The sequence below is a fragment of the Narcine bancroftii genome, chromosome 8, assembly GCF_036971445.1.
Source record: "Narcine bancroftii isolate sNarBan1 chromosome 8, sNarBan1.hap1, whole genome shotgun sequence".
Taxonomy (NCBI): domain Eukaryota; kingdom Metazoa; phylum Chordata; class Chondrichthyes; order Torpediniformes; family Narcinidae; genus Narcine; species Narcine bancroftii.
The window spans coordinates 108,701,612-108,721,690 of record NC_091476.1 but is presented as its reverse complement, the minus strand read 5'-3'; the positions used below and the strand labels follow the sequence as shown (position 1 = coordinate 108,721,690).

At 41.0% G+C, this 20,079-nt stretch overlaps 1 protein-coding gene across 10 annotated transcripts in view; it reads right to left on the bottom strand.

The window, feature by feature from the left end:
• The window catches only part of LOC138741159 (carotenoid-cleaving dioxygenase, mitochondrial-like), an 88,830-nt gene that overhangs the window by 7,436 nt on the left and 61,315 nt on the right, over positions 1 to 20,079 (bottom strand). For all 10 annotated transcript variants that reach the window (XM_069894805.1, XM_069894808.1, XM_069894804.1 and 7 more), the window contains 5 exons: positions 14,540 to 14,665; positions 13,286 to 13,446; positions 8,342 to 8,509; positions 6,546 to 6,683; positions 4,037 to 4,219 (listed from right to left, as the gene is read on the bottom strand). In XM_069894805.1, the coding sequence (XP_069750906.1) occupies positions 4,037 to 4,219; positions 6,546 to 6,683; positions 8,342 to 8,509; positions 13,286 to 13,446; positions 14,540 to 14,665 (776 nt within the window). The remainder of the gene's footprint in view (positions 1 to 4,036; positions 4,220 to 6,545; positions 6,684 to 8,341; positions 8,510 to 13,285; positions 13,447 to 14,539; positions 14,666 to 20,079) is intronic.

Genomic DNA, 20,079 nt, shown 5'->3' with positions numbered 1-20,079 from the left:
TTGTCTAGGCTTACAACAGGATCTACACCAGTGGTTCTCAAGCAGTGGTGGGCCATAGCGTTTCTCCATGTGGATCTTTAAAAATGTTAAATAAAATACTTTAAATTAGATAAAGGTGTTTCTTACGGAACTGCCTTAACTTTAAAATGTTGTTCAGTCATTTTCACAAGTGGGCCATAGCATGTTAGGCTGGAGGCCAGATGGGCCTTTAACCAAAAAAGGTTGTGAAAGACTGATCTAGATTAATTGGGAAAGTGGGCCAAGGAATGGAAGATGGTATTTAACAAATAAAGTGTGAGGTATGCATTTTCATAAGTTAGAGCAGAACTTGCACAGTAAATGTTAGGGCCCTGGAGTGCTATGGAACAGAGACACCTAGGGACACAGGTATGTAAGTGTGTCACATGCTGGTGAAATGGGGATACTTGCCTTTATTAGTCAGGGCATTGAGTACAGGAGTTGGAATATCATATTACAATTGTACAAGATGTTGGTGAGATCAGATTTGAAGCATTGTGTGCAATTCACATTGCCCAATTCTAGAAAGGCAGTCTTTAAGATGGAGAGTGTGCCGCAAAGACAACACAGATGTTGCTGGATATGAATGGTTTGGAGTTATAAGGAAAGTCTTGATAGGCTGGGGCTTTTCTGCCCAAAGGCTGAGGAGGAATCTTTAATAGAGGTCTATAAAATTATGAGGGGTACAGATAAAGTATATAGTTAGAATTTTCTTCCACAGTTAGGAGAGTCAAAAACTGGAAGCCATGGATTTAAGGTGAGAAGTACAAGATTTAAGAGGACCCTGAGGGACACATTTTTCACACCGAGGGCATTAATATGACGAGTTTATTATCAAACACTACGTACAATGTACACGTGCAGCAAAATTCTTTTTTGCTGCAGTCAAACAGGTGCTTGTAAAGCAAAACTATAACAGTAAACTAATTGTATTAAAAGAAACAATAAACAAGACAGATAGATAGATAATAAATAGATAATAGATGATAAATAATATATTAGATAGACAGCAGTAGTGGAGGCAGGTATAATTACAACATTCAAAAGATATTTAGACAGGTAGATAGAGAGTAAAGATTTAGAGGGCCCGGACAAATAGAACGAGCTTAAGTAGACAACTTGGTCAGCATGGACAAGTTGGGCCAAAGGTCCTGCTTCCGTGCTATAAAACTCAATGACTAATGAAAGAATTTAGCACTTTAATATAATATTTTCATGTGTCAGAAGCAGAGAAGTACATATAAAGTACAATATAGAAAGAGCTAATCAATCCAATAGATCCATGTGTAGTAATGTTCTATGTATGCCTTCTCTTTCCATATCCTTCATTTCCTTCCTCCTTAATAACCTTTATCTTGTCGCTGAGGAGGACTTTGCCGTCTGAGCTGCGCAGCGGGCTTTGGACTTGGGGTGAGGGGCCGTACATAGCCTTTAGAGCCTCGTAGAAACCCCTGAAGTCGCCAATGTCCGCGCTGAGCTGGGTTCGTTTGGCGAGGCTAGTCCACCACTCATTTTGGATCTCCCGGAGTTTGCGCTGAAGATGGCTGCATGCGCGACGGAAGGCTTGTTTCTTCTCTGGACAGGACGGCTTTGTAAGGTGAGCCTGGTGGGCAGCTCGCTTCTTTGCCAGCAGCTCCTGGATTTCCTGGCTGTTTTCGTCAAACCAGTCCTTGTTTTTCCTGGAGGAGAAGCCCAGTACCTCTTCAGTGGATTGCAGTATGGTAGTCTTCAACTGATCCCAGAGGGTTTCAGGGGACGGGTCCGTGAGGCGGGTTGCATCGTCGAGCTTTGCTTTGAGGTTTGCCTGGAAGTTTCCTCTCGCTTCGTCTGACTGCAGGTTTCCAACATTGAACCTCTTTCTGGGGGCTTTATTGTTCCTGGGCTTTGGCTTGAAGTGAAGGTTGAGCTTGCAGCGAACCAGCCGGTGGTCAGTGTGGCATTCCGCGCTAGGCATGACCCTGGTGTGGAGCACATCTCGTTTGTCACTTTCTCGCACCAGGATGTAGTCCAGGAGGTGCCAGTGTTTGGATCGGGGATGCATCCAGGTGGTCTTAAGGCTGTCCCTCTGCTGAAAAAGGGTGTTTGTAATGACAAGCCGCTGTTCTGCGCAGAGCTCCAGCAGGAGGCGCCCATCGTCGTTGCACTTGCCGACGCCATGCTTGCCCAGGATTCCTGGCCAGGTTTCTGAGTCTTTGCCGACACGAGTGTTGAAGTCGCCCAGGATGACAACCTTGTCGGCTGTAGGGGTGCGTTGGATGAGGTTGCGGAGGTCGGTGTAGAACTTGTCCTTTTCTGCTGGTTCCGCCTGGAGGGTTGGAGCATAGACACTGATGAGGGTGATGTAACGCTTGTTTTGAAGGGGGAGTTGCATGGACATGATTCGGTCCGAGAGGCCTGTCGGAAGGTTTTCGAGTTTGGAGGCAATGAAGCTCTTGACCATGAAGCCTACACCAGATAGGCGTCGTTCATCCGAAGGCTTGCCAGACCAGTAGAGTGTGTAGCCCGCGCCGCGTTCTTGGAGGCTGCCTACATCTGCCAGGCGGACTTCACTGAGAGCGGCTATGTCGATGTCAAGTCTGAGGAGTTCATGTGCAATGAGGGCAGACCGACGTTCAGGTCGGTGGCTGTCAGCCTTGTCTAGCAAGGTTCTGATGTTCCAGCATGCTAGCTTGAGTTTGTGAGCATCTTTTGAGGGGGAGGACATGGAGGGCGAGGACGTGGAGGGGGAGGACGTGGAGGGGGAGGACGTGGACCTGTCCTCGGGCCTGCGCAAAGGAGCTTTTAGGTGGAGTGCAGTGCGCGCAGTACTGGCCCCACCCTTTACACCCATGGTTCGTGTGCCGTGGCCAAGCAAGCTGGGACGTGGCAGCGAGGTCCTTGGGTCGTAAGTTTTCTATCGGAGTGGCCTTCTCCTATGCAGGTTTCTTACCCGGGCTGGAGGGGCCTGCCTCCCCTCCTAGGTCGGTCCATACTGCCCGGACCGGGATCGACAATGAGATAGACAACAGACTCGCCAAGGCAAATAGCGCCTTTGGAAGACTACACAAAAGAGTCTGGAAAAACAACCAACTGAAAAACCTCACAAAGATAAGCGTATACAGAGCCGTTGTCATACCCACACTCCTGTTCGGCTCCGAATCATGGGTCCTCTACCGGCACCACCTACGGCTCCTAGAACGCTTCCACCAGCGTTGTCTCCGCTCCATCCTCAACATCCATTGGAGCGCTTACATCCCTAACGTCGAAGTACTCGAGATGGCAGAGGTCGACAGCATCGAGTCCACACTGCTGAAGATCCAGCTGCGCTGGATGGGTCACGTCTCCAGAATGGAGGACCATCGCCTACCCAAGATCGTGTTATATGGCGAGCTCTCCACTGGTCACCGTGACAGAGGTGCACCAAAGAAAAGGTACAAGGACTGCCTAAAGAAATCTCTTGGTGCCTGCCACATTGACCACCGCCAGTGGTCTGATAACGCCTCAAACCGTGCATCTTGGCGCCTCACAGTTTGGCGGGCAGCAACCTCCTTTGAAGAAGACCGCAGAGCCCACCTCACTGACAAAAGGCAAAGGAGGAAAAACCCAACACCCAACCCCAACCAACCAATTTTCCCCTGCAACCGCTGCAATCGTGTCTGCCTGTCCCGCATCGGACTTGTTAGCCACAAACGAGCCTGCAGCTGACGTGGACTTTTTACCCCCTCCATAAATCTTCGTCCGCGAAGCCAAGCCAAAGAATAACCTTTATCACAGATGTCCCAAATAGATTCTTAATATGAGCAAGGCTGCACCATAGATGCAATAACTATAAAACAAAATACAATTTAACCCCCTTTCTATAAACAAAAATGTCTTCATTGCCATTCCTAGTTCATTCGCAAAGGACTGTATGGGGTTTTATCAGCATCAGATTGCTCATTAAAAGTAACAAGAACATACAACGAGAAATCACATATCTTTAAAGTTGGGTTGGTTCTCCCAAGGCATGACAACATTATTAGATTTTACCAGATTATACCTTAAATTTCTTTGTTTCCACATCCATCTTTATTAGGGAATCCATTATGACATGGCTTGTTCCACATCCATAGAAGAACTTGTATTTTTTTGTGTTATACTTTTCATAGTTAATCTGTGGAAACTCCATCCCATTTACATTCACCAAATCCTCATCAAATAATTTCTCAGACTCGCACCAAATCTGTAGGAGCCACAGAAAAAAAACCTTGTATTACAGAAGGGAATTATGGACATTTTATCGAAGTAGGGTATTCGGCCCATTCGGTCTATAGCACTCAAAAGAGAACACCAGAACATAATTTCATTTTCCACTCCAAGGATATGTGGTCATCAGTCTTCATGTACTGTACATATCCAAGTACATTGTCAGTGCAGTGATAAATCCTCAATCTTTTAGGCAAACTATTGTTGTCTGCTCATTTTAATTTTTCTGAGAACATTCCTCCAAGCTAAAATTTTGTGGCCTTGACAGCATTCTCGTCAATCTTTTTTGCATCTTCTGAAGTTCAATCATATCCTTATTGTAACATACAGTATGCAGTCCATTTTTAAACAAGGGCCTCCCACAAATAGTATCTATTTTTTTATTCTGCAACTTAGCAATGAAGTATTTGATCGCAAAGAAAAGGTGAATGAATAACATTCTGTCATATTCTTCTGCTCTTCATGGCTGAGACATCCACTACCATTATAGTTAAAATTTAAGTAAAACCTAAGTAAATTCTTTCAATGATGGATTGGGTAGTGTCTGTGGAGTAGTGAGCAACAGTTCAGGTCATTAGAACATAAATCCAAATATAAAGGGGTGGTATCTGGTCTTTTGAATTACTTTTAAATTCTAAGGATAGTTCCCTGGACAGAATTTTTTAAAACTATGGGTACAAGATATTCAACAGCAATTTTCTGAAAATACATGAAATTCTAGTCTGCAACGAGTGCATTCATCCTCTCTTTGTGCTAAATATTCATTACTACAATTTGAGGTAGTACACTGGGCCCACTATTTGGCTAAATTCTAATCTAATTTCTCTTCTAACTATGATAAATGTATAATTGAAGAAGGTACACTGTATCCATATGTTCTGGTTGTATTCTTCTTTTTTCAATTTTTGGGAAGGGATATTTCATACCCTGTCTTTAATATTAATTTGACACCAAATCCTTTTATTGCTCTCTTTCGAATAAGTTGCCCTCGCCTCCCTTATTGCAAGAAGGGGCATTTTAATGAGATGGAAAGATGCTGTCCCTCCTACTCATAGTCAATGGTCATCCAATATGATAACATGTCTGACTTTGGAAAAAAATTAGATGTTCCACTACAGAAATGAATGTTAACTTTGTTTCTTTATGGAGTTCTTTTCTTAATTATTTTCAATACTTGTAAGATTAACTAGTTTTTTGTTTTTTGAACCCCATGTTTATCTTGCTTTTTTATTATCAGTAGTGGACTGTTTATGTTAGCCATTAGCCTCCAAAGGGAAGGGATTGAATTAGATCATTAGTATAGTGTTTTTCTATTTATCTTTCTTTTTAATGTTACACAGATTTCAGTAATATTTGTACTACTATATGAGATTTTTTAATACTTTATTTTATTGTTATGCACCTAAGGAACATTTATTTGATAAAACCAATAAAAATATTGAAAAAGAAGAACTGGAATCTAAAGGCTTGTGTTGGATTCACCATGCCTCACATTGAGGATGAAGGGGGAGAAAGAGATGAAAAGATGAGACCAGAGTGAAAACTCAAATTCAGTTACATTTTACATTATTTCCTCATGAGAATAACTTCAATGATTTGATGCATGAAGCAAAATTGCAAAAAGCTGAACACCATTTCAATGTTAATCTTTTAGCCACCTGATGTGCATGTTTAGATATAGATATCATGTAGGATCAGTTTGAGATGTGGAAGCTCAGAATATCAAAGCTCTGGACAGCAGTTTGACAAGCAGTTTATAGGCCATCACATCATGCCTACAACATGCTTTGCCACACTTACTGCCCGATTGAGGATATCTTCATGCTAGGAACCTCGTTTCTGCTACTCTCCATCCTTCTCAAAGTTTGTTCTCATCTTTGTTATCCCAGTCACAATGTCCATGCCAAGAAACCTATTAGACCAACCATATCTGAAGACAACTCTTTGTGCAAATCATAATGTTGTGGGCACTGAAAAGTCATTTCTCCTCTATCCCAACAAACGTCTAGAGGCACTTGATATTTTTAAGAACTTGGAAAGTTCCCAAGACATTGGTATTTGATTTTACAATTAGTAATTAATTAACATTTAAATTGTGCTCGCAGAACATACTTTGTGTTACCGAGTCCATGTTCAGCTGTGAGAGATTAAGAAGAGACAACCCTTGATCCACAGGTTGCTACAAGTGCCAGTTTAAGAGTCAAACATCCATTTACTCTGTGGGGCCTATCAAACTTTCTCCAGTCTGTCTTGCGCAGTTAAAAAAAATAGATTGATATGCTGGCAAAGAAAAAAGAACATGCCTTTCCATCCGCCTCTCTGAAGACAAGTGCACTGCTGTATTCCAAAGTATTGAGGTTCTGTTCAATAGGTGTGTTGGAGTTGATGTTCAAGGGCAAAACAAATCTGTGTGGAAATCCTTTTGGAGATAAATTGAATACCTAAAATGCAAAAAAAAGGAAATAGATTAACATGTATATAATAACCTTTGCAAACATCACTGGAAAGGAAATACTCTGGACTAGATTATGTTCAATATTGACTAAAAATACCATACAAAATGAAATAAGAACATATCAGGACAAAAGACCAAAGCTTAGTCAATAGACTTCTATAAGGAGTTCTTAAAAATAGAAGAAATTATTCTGGAACTGAGGGTCTGGAGAACTGGCCAGTTATGGTGGAACAACAAAAAACACACTTGTTCAAAAGACTACAACAAGAAGACTACAAATCAAAAGAATAATGACTTAAAAATAGAATCAATTGTTTGCACACTATTTGTAACATCCTAGCTGATACTTTACCACAGGTGGTTCCTGGATGCAGGGGGCCGAGGACCAGGGGTGCACATCATTAAGAATCTACACCTACGTGTTGAAGGTATGAGCTCCAATTTTTTAGAAAAACATCATATTTTTTCCTAAGGTGATATATTTCCGTTTTCCAATGGGTTATTATCTAGATGAGAATCAGATTTCCGGGTAACCACTACAGACTTCCTGGCCACTACCAATGCGATCTTTACAAATTCTAATTGGTGTTTCAACAGCCTCATTTTAGGTCTTACATCTACTATGTTTCCCAATATAAACAATTCTGGTATCTGTATAAATTGAATTTTAGAGATTTGTTCTAGAAGCTTTCTCATATCTTCCCAGAAAGGCCTCACCTTGAAACATGACCAGGTGGAATGGAAAAAGGTTCCTGTTTCTTCACCACATTTATTGATATCATTGATCTGATATTTCTAATTTTTAATTTGTGTAATTTTTCTGGCGTAAGATACAGTTGGTACAAAAAATTATATTGCACCAATCATGCTGTCCCGATACAAGTCACACCAGCTGTTTTCATTAATTAGTATACCCAAATCTGTCTCCTATCTTTGTCTAGATTTATATAACCCTGTTTCAGGATACCAATTTGAAGTAGGAAATACGCCTCCTTTGTAGTCCCCTTTTCAAGCCAGGGTCTCTACTTCATTGTACTGCAGTAACGTCATCATTTTTCTTTTTCTTATTTGTTTATTTTTCTTTTCTCTCTTCAATTCTATTGACTATTTCGCTCCTTTTTTTTCCCTTGGTGGATTGGAGGGGGGATGGTTAAGGCTTGTTCTTTTTTTTCTTGATTTTTTCTTTTCTTACTCAAAATTAATATCAAATGATAAGGTTGTGTTTCTTCTATGTAATTGATGAATTTAATGTTTTCATGTTGGAATCAAACTGTAAATATAACAAAGCAGCTAAAAACTGCGTAACTAACTATACCAGTCTTCAAACTTTCAAACAACCAGCACTTGTTCATTTCCCGGAATAGAATTCCATTTTAAAATCAGAAAATCTCTTGGCACAGTTGCTATGAATGTTTCTGTTTTCTTTCAGGTTTTCAAAATATGTAATTTTGTTTTATTTTCTCTTACAATTTTGTTTTATTTCCTTCTCATAGTGCATAAATGTTATTTCTAAAATTACTTATTTTGTATTTTTTGACCAAAGATCATTGATCTCAAACTCATAATTTAGCTCATACTAAATAACACTCACTGTAAACTGCAGAAATCAGTAAAGATACAAAAGTATCAGAAATGCTGTTTTACCTCATCCAATTCGTCTCCATCTTCCCGCAGGTTCCGCAGAGTTGCATTATTCAGAATATTTCCATTTTCGAAACAGCAGCAATCAAATATAATAAAGTCATTGTCTTCAAATGCATTAATATGATGGAATACACAGAAGGCTTTGGTGTAATATTTGAATGGAATAATCTAAAAGTAATGTGAAAATATTTGAGAACAAATCCTTTTTCAATGAATCTGAGAGAATTCAAATAAATAGCTGATGTATTTTAATGGTACAAATAAAAAGCCCATGTTCATCTGCTCTTGACTCGACTTATTCAAAGGTAAACCATTCTATTCGGATGAATCTAAACAGCAGATACACAAAAGACTGGAGGTGCTGAAATCCAGAACAAAACACAATCTTCTGAAGGAAAGAAATAAAACACGAAAATCTGTAGACACCGTGGTTGAAGTAAAAACACAAAGCTGGAGAAACTCAGCAGGTCAAGCAGTGTCCTTTATCTTTGGCTTGGCTTCGCGGACAAAGATTTATGGAGGGGTATGTCCACGTCTGCTGCAGGCTCGTTTGTGACTGACAAGTCCGATGCGGGACAGGCAGGCACGGTTGCAGCGGTTGCAAGGGAAAATTGGTTGGTTGGGTTTTTCCTCCTTTGTCTTTTGGCAGTGAGGTGGGCTCTGTGGTCTTCTTCAAAGGAGGTTGCTGCCCGCTGAACTGTGAGGCGTCAAGATGCATGGTTGGAGGCGATATCAGCCCATTGGCGGTGGTCAATGTGGCAGGCACCAAGAGATTTCTTTAAGCAGTCCTTGTACCTCTTCTTTAGTGCACCTCTGTCTCGGTGGCCAGTGGAGAGTTCGCCATATAACACGATCTTGAGAAAGCGATGGTCCTCCATTCTGGAGACGTGACCCACCCAGCGCAGCTGGGTCTTCAGCAGCATGGATTCGATGCTTGTGGACTCTGCCAGTTCGAGTACTTTGATGTTGGTGATGAAGTCATTCCAATGAATGTTGAGGATGGAGCGGAGACAGCGCTGGTGGAAGCGTTCTAGGAGCCGTAGGTGATGCCGGTAGAGGACCCATGATTCGGAGCCGAACAGGAGCGTGTGTATGACAACGGCTCTGTATATGCTGATCTTTGTGTGTTTCTTCAGGTGGTTGTTTTTCCAGACTCTTTTGTGTAGTCTTCCAAAGGCGCTATTTGCCTTGGCGAGTCTGTTGTCTATCTCTTTGTCGATCCTTGCATCGGATGAAATGGTGCAGCTGAGGTAGGTAAACTGGTTGACTGTTTTGAGTTCTGTGTACCCGATGGAGATGTGGGGGGGCTGGTAGTCATGGTGGGGAGCTGGCTGATGGAGGACCTCAGTTTTCTTCAGGCTGACTTCCAGGCCAAACATTTTGGCAGTTTCCGCAAAACAGGACGTCATGCGCTGGAGAGCTGGCTCTGAATGGGCAACTAAAGTGGCATCGTCTGCAAAGAGTAGTTCATGGACAAATTGCTCTTGTCTTGGTGTGAGCTTGCAGGCGGCTCAGATTGAAAAGACTGCATCCGTGTGGTAACGGATGTAAACAGCGTCTTCATTGTTGAGGTCTTTCATGGCTTGTTTCAGCATCATGCTGAAGAAGATAGTAAAGAGGGTTGGTGCGAGGACGCAGCCTTGCTTCATGCCGTTGTCAATGGAGAAGGGTTCGGAGAGCTCATTGCTGTAACTGACCCGACCTTGTTGGTTTTCGTGCAGTTGGATAACCATGTTGAGGAACTTGGGGGGGGCATCCGAGGAGCTCTAGTATTTGCCAAAGCCCTTTCCTGCTCACGGTGTCAAAGGCTTTGGTGAAGTCAACAAAGGTGATGTAGAATCCTTTGTTTTGTTCTCTGCACTTTTCTAGGAGCTGTCTGAGGGCAAAGACCATGTCAGTAGTTCCTCTGTTTGCGCAAAAGCCACACTGTGATTTTGGGAGCACACTGCACATATAGCAAAAGTAAAAATGCATAACCAACATTTTGGGCTTGAGCCCTTCATCAATCTATGGAAAAATGTCGGCAGGTCTCTGAACAAGAGTAGAGAGGAGGTGTGGTCCCAAAGGCAGGAGGTGATAGGTGGAGAAGGGAAGGAAGGGACAGCAGTAAATCAAGGGGAGGATGGATGATGAGGTGAAGGGAGGGAGAAGAACTGAAAAGGAAAAGGGACCTTTGTGACCTTCTCTACGTCGGAGAGATGGGGCACAGATTGGGAGATCACTATGCTGAGCACCTTCACTCTGTCCGCACCAGTGACAGAGATCTCCCAGTAGCAAACCTTTTCAGTTTTATGTCACACTCCCATATTCACGCCTGTCCATGGCCTTATGTATGATCTACCAAGACCAACCACAAAATGGAGGATCAGCAACTGATTTTCTGTCTGGGCACTCTCCAGCCAAATGGTATTAACATAGACTTTTCTGGTTTTTGCTAATCTGCACTCCTCTTCGCCCTCCCTCCTTTTTTTCCCCTGTCCACCTATCACCTCTTGCCTTTGCGACCACACCTCTTTAATTCGGACACCTGCTGGTATTTTATCCATACCTTGATAAAGGGCTCAAGCCCGAAATGTCAGTTAGGTATTTACCTTTGCTTATATAAAAGCCACTGTTTGACTTGCTGAGTTTCTCCAGCATTGTGTTTTTAATCTTATGGAGGAACTCAGTGGGTGAAGCGGCATCAGTGAGAGGCCAAGAATGAGTCAGAACCCTTCGTCGGATTTGTGGATCATTTGCCCAGTGAAATCTGGTCTGAGGAATATTAATGAGATCTGACTATTAAAGTTCAAATACAACTACGGTGTGGGTTCCAGCTTTTTCACGTACTCATTATTCAGGTGGTGGCCATTGGTGGCAAAGCTAACTTTTGTAAATTTTATGCCTAATTGCTCATGAGACTTCCATTACTGTAAGAGTGCCTCAAGTGAAGCCCCTTCAATTTAAAAAAAATGTTTAAATTTTTTTTAAATTTAGACCTACAGCATGGTAACAGGTCAATTCGGCCTACGATTCCATACTGCCCAATTTACAACCAATTTTTGCACTACCAATTAGTGGCAAAAGGAATCTCAGGGTTGTATGTAATATCATGTATGTACTCTGACAATAAATCTGAAATGTGAATTAACCTACATCCTTGATATGTTTCGAACGGTGGGAGGAAAATTAAGCCCCTGAAGAAAACCTACACAGACACGGAGAGAACGTACAATCTCCTTATAGACAACACGGGATTGGAACCCTGCTCTTAGCCACTGGAGCTGTCAAGATGTTGCACTAACCGGCCCGCAAACCGTGCCTTCAACAATGCTGTCAGGTAGTAAGTCCTTGGATAGCGACAAAGAAGGAACAGTGTTATCCAAGTCAGCATTAAGTGAATCTTAGAGGGGAATCTGCAGGTGGTGCTGTTTCTCCATCAGCTGTCCTTTTTCTAGACGTCCAGCATGGTAATACTGTAGGCCCTTTCCACCAGCTGGTGCTGCCCAAATACCCCAATTAACCTGGAACCCCTGTACTTTTTGAAGGATGGGATGAAACCAGAGCACATGGAAGAAACCCATGCAGACACAGAGAGAACATACAAACGTCTTAAAGGCAGGGCCAGAATCAAACGTAGATCATTAAGCTAACCACCCCACCAACTGTGCTGCCCTTAATATAGGTGAGAAGTTATACACTCCTTCCAATTGTAAGGGACAGCTTTCTCATTACCGGCATCTATGGGGTGGCCCACAGGGTCAATTTACCTGATATGCCAGGGTTACCATTGCCTTGACGGGCCACCTTATGACCACTGCCTGTCCAGGGGGTAGTCTTGTCCTTGACGAGACCAGTGACCAATAAGACTATTCAGTAAGCCATCACCCTTCTGGAGGGGCTAGAATGCAACGAGCAGCAAGTTCCTGCACAGGGTGCACCCACACAGATTTGCCACACCAACAGTAAGGTCAGCAAGACCACCTCCCCGTTAACCCACGGGGAAATTTACTTTTCCCTGGCACGTGCTGGCGTAGATCATGCCCGCATCCATGGCATCTCCACCTCTGCCATGTTCGTGCTGTGGCAGGAGTATTGTGGTGAGGGAACGTCCCGCAAGGGTGGAGCACCCATCGCGCCGCCCACCTCACTCCAATTACTCAGCTTTCTGCTCCTCCCCCACCAGAGGTGGCCTCAGCCACCCTCAGGGCAGAGATTATCTTCCTGATGTGACAGGAAATGGCCAATACACTGTCACACAAAACACCCTCCACAACGTGACACAACTCCACCCTCGTTCCATAGGATGGAGGCCAGGGCTTCCAGTGGATCCATTCAGTGGTCCTGTCCCAGCTGGACATCGTAAGGCCATTTATCCCAGAGGCTGTACACTGGGAAAAGGGGAATAACCAGTGCCATGGATACTGGAGCCAAGTAGACCATAATTTCCAGGAACCCCAAGGTGTGGCAGGGACCTTGCGTTTCTATAGAGGGGCTAGAGGGCTCAATTCTTTCTGCCAGAGAAGTCACCATAGATGGCCAGCCTCCACATCTTATCCCCATCCTGGTAGCAGCTTCCCTCAAGTGCATTCTTGGCAAGAATGTACTCAAGGGGCAGTCGCTGTGCACCAATAAGGGAAATTCACCTTTGGGTTCACCTGGGCAACTATTGTGGTTGGAGCTGCCAAATAGCCTCCAGTTGTCATTCCTCATTGATGCTGCTCGACCTGCGTAGTTTTTCTAACAGATTGTTTAATGCTCCACATCCCAGCAACTGCAGTCTCCGTGCCTTTAGGACTGGAATATTATTAACCTCATTACATCATTTAAGTTCATTCACAGTATCAATATCCTTAATCAAGTATCAGAAATAAAATCTCAGATTACTGAGATTTTGGTACATAAATGATACCTTCATATGAACAAAAATAAAAATCTTCAAACAGTATCATGTCATAAAGTTACCTCTCCTGTGTGTTTATTAGCAACATGGATAATGGTGTTGAGTTTTGGCTCCCAGCTTATGGAGCAATCCAAACTTTTACCCCTGAGTTTGGATGTGAGAATTTTTATTATATTTATTTTTACAGGTTGCTCAACAAAGATAATGTAGTTTTTGGTCATTCCTGTCGCAAAAGAATAAAATGATGTAAGTAAATGATTAAAGAATTCAATACTCATTTCAATTAAAATTTTTAGATGTACAGCATGGTATGAGACCCTTCCAGCCCACAAGCAAGTGCTGCCCAAATACCCCAATTAGCTGAAGCAGAAGGAAACTGGATCATCTGGGAGGAAACCCATGCAGACATGGGAAGAATGTAGAAACTCCTTACAGACAGTGCAGATTTGAACCAGGTCGCTGGATCTATAATCGCATTGTGCTAACCACGCTGCCCCATACTTGTTACATCATTTGTTTGATCATATGGGTCTACAGCAACCTACTAAATTGATTGCCAACAAAACAAGAATTCATGTATCTCTTTGAAAGAAATATTCAGACTACAATCTGATTTTTATGGACTTAATAGAGAATGCCCACCACTTTTACCTCTCCAATGTTCCACAAAGGCTCTGGTGAACTCTTGATCTGGGGGATTTGAAAGTTTTAATCTATTCTTTTGGCTAATTTTCTTCAGGATCTTTCCTAGTCAGAGCATTTAATAAAAAGACTTGCCAAAGGGTTTGTTTTGATTCATTCAGTGTATCTTTTAAATATTACTCAACTCACTTGCTTCTGTCAGACATTTAAATTACCTTGATAGATAATATCCTTCAAGCTTTAATTTAGGCATATTCTTTCCAAAATTGAGATTTTTTAAAAAATTCAGGATTACTAAATGCAAGTTCTCACACTACATGGAAGGGGAATAACATAAAAGGTATTTTTAAAAACCAATCATTTTATAAAAATCTTCTGTTATGGTTATCTACTTAGAAATTCTCATCCTTAATCTTTTTCTGTTTACAATCTTTTAGTTGATAAACAATTTTTACTTTATGCTTTTTTAAAATTTATCTTATTTCATTTCTTTTGACATTGATAAGGTACTATATTACAGGCCTAATGTTTGGGCCAGGTAACTCATCCAAACATTGGTTCCATTCTTAAAAATAAATACATTTTAATATGATAAAGAAATCTTTACGTTCACCTTTGATATATGAAAATATAAATATTGATTCATATTCTGACAATTAATCAAAACAACAAACCAAAGCTGTGGTAATAAGAAGGTTTTGTGTTGTCCTCTGGTTTGAAGTTGCAAACTATTCTGCCTTGAAGTGTCTCCTCATCATCTGACATCTGGGGAGGAACTGCAATGATATTATACATTGTACCTACAAAATTAAATACAAATATTCAGTATATTTGATCAGGACTTGGGGTTTTTTAAAAAAATACACCATACTGACAGACCCTTCCATCCTAAGAGCCCATGGCACCCATTTACGCCCAACTGATCTACAACCCCACCCCCCATACATTTTGAAGTTTCCCAGTGCTTAAATCCATGCGCTAATCCCATTTCTCTAATGCAGAGCAATCCAAGGAAATCTGGCAAGTATGGGACGAACTCCAAGAGTTGCTGAAGAAAAAGCTGCAAAGAGGGTCAGAAATCAGAGAGAGGTACCATCAAGGAAAGAGATTCAAAAGCATCAAAATCAGGACAGCCAGGCTGGGAAAAAGCTTCTTCCTGCAGGCTGAGAGATTAATGAACAGTATATTGTAACTGAGTAAATAATTTGAAAATATAATTATTTTATTTTATATCATATTTTTATGTATACAGTATATTTCGGCGGAAAAGTTAACACTTGAAGCACCCAAAAAACATCCCATGAAAAGGGTCATCCTATAGGCCAGATACAAAAACTGACCTTAAAATTCTTCTCAAAATACCACTTGATTGATTCCATAACCCACCCAGACCCCACCCGTTAACAAATTTTTAAGCTACCAATATATAGGTATACCCCACTTTATGAATACTCGCTTTATGCAAATTCGCTTTTACAAAGGATTTTCATTTTTACGAAAAAATGTGGTGAAAGTAGTGAGCCATTAGAGGCAGTGTGTGCATCCTGAGCAGCTCCTTACCTGGGAACTACGATGAGATGTCAATATAAGACCCTCTTCTTCTCTCTCCTCCATCCCAGTCTCCTGTACCTCCCACCACCCCAACCTCCAAAGACTCAGCCTAACTGCACTGTTCATCTCTAGGCTGTGTATATATCATTCTTGCTTTTAGTAAATGTTAGTGTTATTTTAAGTTTTGTGTTATTTGGTAGGTTAATTTTGGGGTCTAGGAACACTCAAAAAATGCTACAGTAATCGCTTCTTCACTTTATGCCATTTCAGCTTACGAAAGGTTCCATAGGAATGTTCTACTTTCATATACCTGTATTCAAATTGTAAAATAAAAAAAAACACACATTTAAGATCCTTGAAAATCGCTAGCTTAATCGTCTGCTAGCAACAGTCTGAACCATAAATCACTTCGTGGCAGTGCTTCACCCATCTGTTGCCCACACCTACCAGCTCAGTCAACATGACACCAACTCAGTCAAAACACATATGGTACCAGTATGTTTGGGAGTCCTATTATATGAGCTAAAAATTCTGACTGAAATCAGGGTCTCGTCTTACCTGAAAGTTGTCTTATCCACCAAAATATATGGTATATGTCATTATTATATGCTGTGCATTGTGTGTGTACTGCTGTCTGGAGAAACACTGTTTCATCTGGGTTGTCGATGTACAGTAAGATGATAATAATCTTGAACTTGAATTTGAGGCAAAGGCCAGTTCCTGAAGATTGTTGCAGTTGGGTGATGACGATGTGAGAGGTTGTGACAGGCAGTTAGAGAATGGAAAGGGTCCATTCAGCAATTAGTGGATAAAGAAAATTGTAAGGCAAAATGTCATAGGAAATGGTAGAGGCAGGGACAAATGTAACATTTAACAGACATTTAGACAGGTCCACGGATAGGAAAGGTTGAGAGGGATATGCAGACAAATTGAACTAGCTTGGTTGGCATTGACTAATTGTGCCAAAGAACCCGTCCCTATGCTGTAAAACTCTAATTTTATGGCTTGTACTCAATCAGTTGGGCAGGGCACAGCATTCACATACCCAAACACTACAAATCCGAAACGACTCTTTCTGGCATGTCAGAAGAAATTACCAGTTGGGTGGAAGAAAAGAGCCAAGAATGTGCTCAGAGTGTTCAATTCAAATTGAGACACAGCAAAGTAATAGGCACTTTCGGCCCATGAGCCTTATGCTGCCCAATTACATCCAATTGACCTACTGCCTCAGTATGTTTCGAAGGGTGGGAGGAAACTGGAACACCCAGAGAAAATACATGCAGACACGGAGAGAACATACAAACTCCTCACACACACTGTCGGATTCAAATCTGTCGCTGGTGCTGTAACATCAACGCGCTAATCGCTGCACTAACTGTGCCGCTCTCTTCTTGGAAAATATATGTACCGGCCCCACCTATACTTGGGAATCCCTGGCTTGTGATGGGTCAAAGTGAAGATGAAGAGTTTATGAGGGTGTTGAGAGCCTCAAGTCCATGCACAGAGACCACAATGAGGCCTATCCTGTCACCTTTGAAGATTCATGGGCATGTACTCTATCAACTTTAGTATTTCATCATTTTGTTTATATTGTCTCTTATTTTCCTGTCAAAATGCATCACTTGTATTTCTGCAAGTTTCCACATACCAGCAATTTATCCAACTTCCACATAACAAGATTCCACATGTTTCCACATTCCAGCAACTTATCCACAATATCCTTTGATCTAAAATCCTCCTCATTGCTCTCCAGGATTCAAAGTTGAGTCACGTGCAAGTAACATGCACAACTAAAGAGATCATATCCTTCATGCCAACATCTCTCAGGAATATCAAGTCAAGTCACCTTTATTTATCGTTCATACTATGCTCGCACAGTAAAGACGAGATAGTGTTTCTCCAGGATCATGGAGCATATTTACATAAAAATAAGTTAGAATATAAGTTAAACACATTAAAATATTAAGACATATACAGTAACAGTCCATGGAACCCTATCCACAAATGTTCTGGTGCTCAGGAGTCTGATGGTTTGGGGGAAAAAGCCTTTGCCCAATCTGGACACAAGGGCATGAGTGCTGCAGGACCTATCAGATGGCAGAATGGAGAACAGTTTACGTGAGGGGTGTGTAGAGTTCTTCACAATGTTTATTGCCTTTCACCTGCATCAACATTGTAGATGTCCTTCATGGTAGGAAGAGAGCCCATAATCATCTTTTCTGCTGACTTCACTAACTTCTGCAAGGTCTTGTGGTCTGAGGAGGTACAGCTACCAAACCAGACAGTGATGCAGTTGCACAGGCTGCTCTCATTATATCATCTGTAGAATGTAGTGAGGATGGAGGGAAGGAGATTAACTCTCCTCAGCCTTCACAGTAAGCAGAGGCACTGCTGGGGTTTCTTGGCTATGGAACTGGTGTTAAAGGACCAGGTGAGATTCTCCACCAAATGCACTCCAAGGAAGTTGAAATTCTTTGATGGGCAATCAAGTGACTCAACGAGGCAGTAGATCAGAGTCAAAAGGCTTTTATTAGCTTAGACATAAGCTGGTGCTCAGAGAGCATCTGGCCTGGATCCGAGCAGGAAGTGATCTGGGGTAAAGGTCTTGGGTCGAGACCTTTATTAGGGAATCTCCTGGGAGGGGTCAGAGGGAAGGAAGGGGCAGACCAGACCAGTACATGCAGTTATTACAGTGGTGTAATAGCTCATACCACCACATTCACTCCTTTTAAATGAAAGTCCCATAGGGTGAACGTGAGTTCTACCTTTATTTAAAAAGGGTATCACAAGAACTTGTCCACTACTGTCAGGAAGTAGGCAAAAATTTCTTGGTGCAGAATCATCCATGATAATTACAATGTTTCCACATACAAAATCGTGTTTAGCTTTAGACCAGTTTTGCTCGATTGTAATCATGAAAGATATCCTTTAATCCATCTTTTCCAAAATAAATCCGCAATAAACTGCATTTGTTTCCATCTACATCTTGCATAAATATCTTCTTTCTGAAATTGACCCGGAGGCATTAAAGGTTTAGATTTAAGAAGTAAGAGATGATTCAATGTAAGTGCCTCGATGTCATTGGAATTGAAAGAAATTTTAATTATTCGATAACTATTTAAAATAGCTTTTATTTCACACAATACTATTTGAAGATTGACATCATTGAGTGTTTGATTATTCAAAATGGAATCAAGAATTTTCTTGATTGATCCAATCATTCTTTCCCACACACCTCCATAATGTGATCCTGTGGATAGGTTAAATATCCAACTAATTTCTTTCTGAAGTAATGCATCTTGAATTTGATGTTGATTCCAATTTTGATTTGCTTTTCGTAAATCTACTTGAGCTCCATTGTCCATTGTCAGAATGTAATTTCTTTACTTGACCACTTCTGGCAATAAAACATCAAAGAGCAATGATTTAAAAAAAGTCTGTATCAAGCAATACCGCTACTTCAATATGAATTGCTCTCATAGTCAAACAGGTAAAAATAGCTTTGTATAGTTTTTCAACATTTCTTCCTCGTTTTACTTGCAAAGAACCAAAATAATCAACTCCCACGTATGTAAATGGGGTTTCATCAGGTGAAACTCTGGCTTGTGGTAAATCCGCCATTTGTTATTGTCCAGGTTTAGCATTTGCACATCGACAATTAACACATTTTGATATAATTCATTTGATCAATTTTGAAGCACCGAGTATCCAATATTTCTAGCGCAGTTCTGTAAGCACTTGATTACAACTACTATGATCTGTTATTTCATGTATATGTCAAACTATCAAATCAGAAATTAAATTCTTTAGCTAAGATAATTGGATGTATTACTTCTTCTGGCATTATTGCTTTTTCTAATCCTCTTCCTACTCTCAATATATAATTTACAAGAATAGGATTTAGCTTGTAAACACAACTTGCTTTTGTAACATTCAGATTCTTTTCAATTTTTATATCTCATTATCAAACACCTTTTTTGACAAAAACAAATTATCTCCAATTCAGCATTTGCCAATTCATCAACTGTTAAGTCTCTTCTGAGACTTTAGATTCACTTTCTTGATAAGATTTTAAAGCATAGTTTTTAACCTAAGAATCCATGCTACTGCTTTTCTTAAATGAAACTATTAAGAAGGGAAGCAAATTAATTGAATAATCGGATCATTCTCATTAGATATTTGAACAGCATTCACATTCGTGTTTTGGATTTCTGGAAGGGCCATTGAAAATTCTTTTAACTCTCTAGATTTTGAGGCCATTTTTCTTGAGATTGCAGAGGAAATTGAGGACTGGACACCCAAGTGTTGGCTCTTTTCAGAAACAATTGAACTTTTGATCTTCATGAAGCCATATCAGCTGGATGATCCACTGTTTTAACACATCTCCCTTGATTAGCCTGTAAAATTTACTCGATCTCATTAACTTTATTAGTCACAAAACTACGAAAATTCATGGTTTTGTTATTAATGTATTTAAGCACTGATGTACTATCAGTCCAAAACATAGAATCTGCTAACTCCATCTGTAATTCTCTTCTTAACACAAGTGTCCATTTTGCTTGCCATAGTAGCAGCAGTCAATTCCATTCGAGGTATGGTGATTGGTTTTAACGGAGCCACTCTGGATTTTTCCATTATAAACCACAATGTACTCACTCTAGGT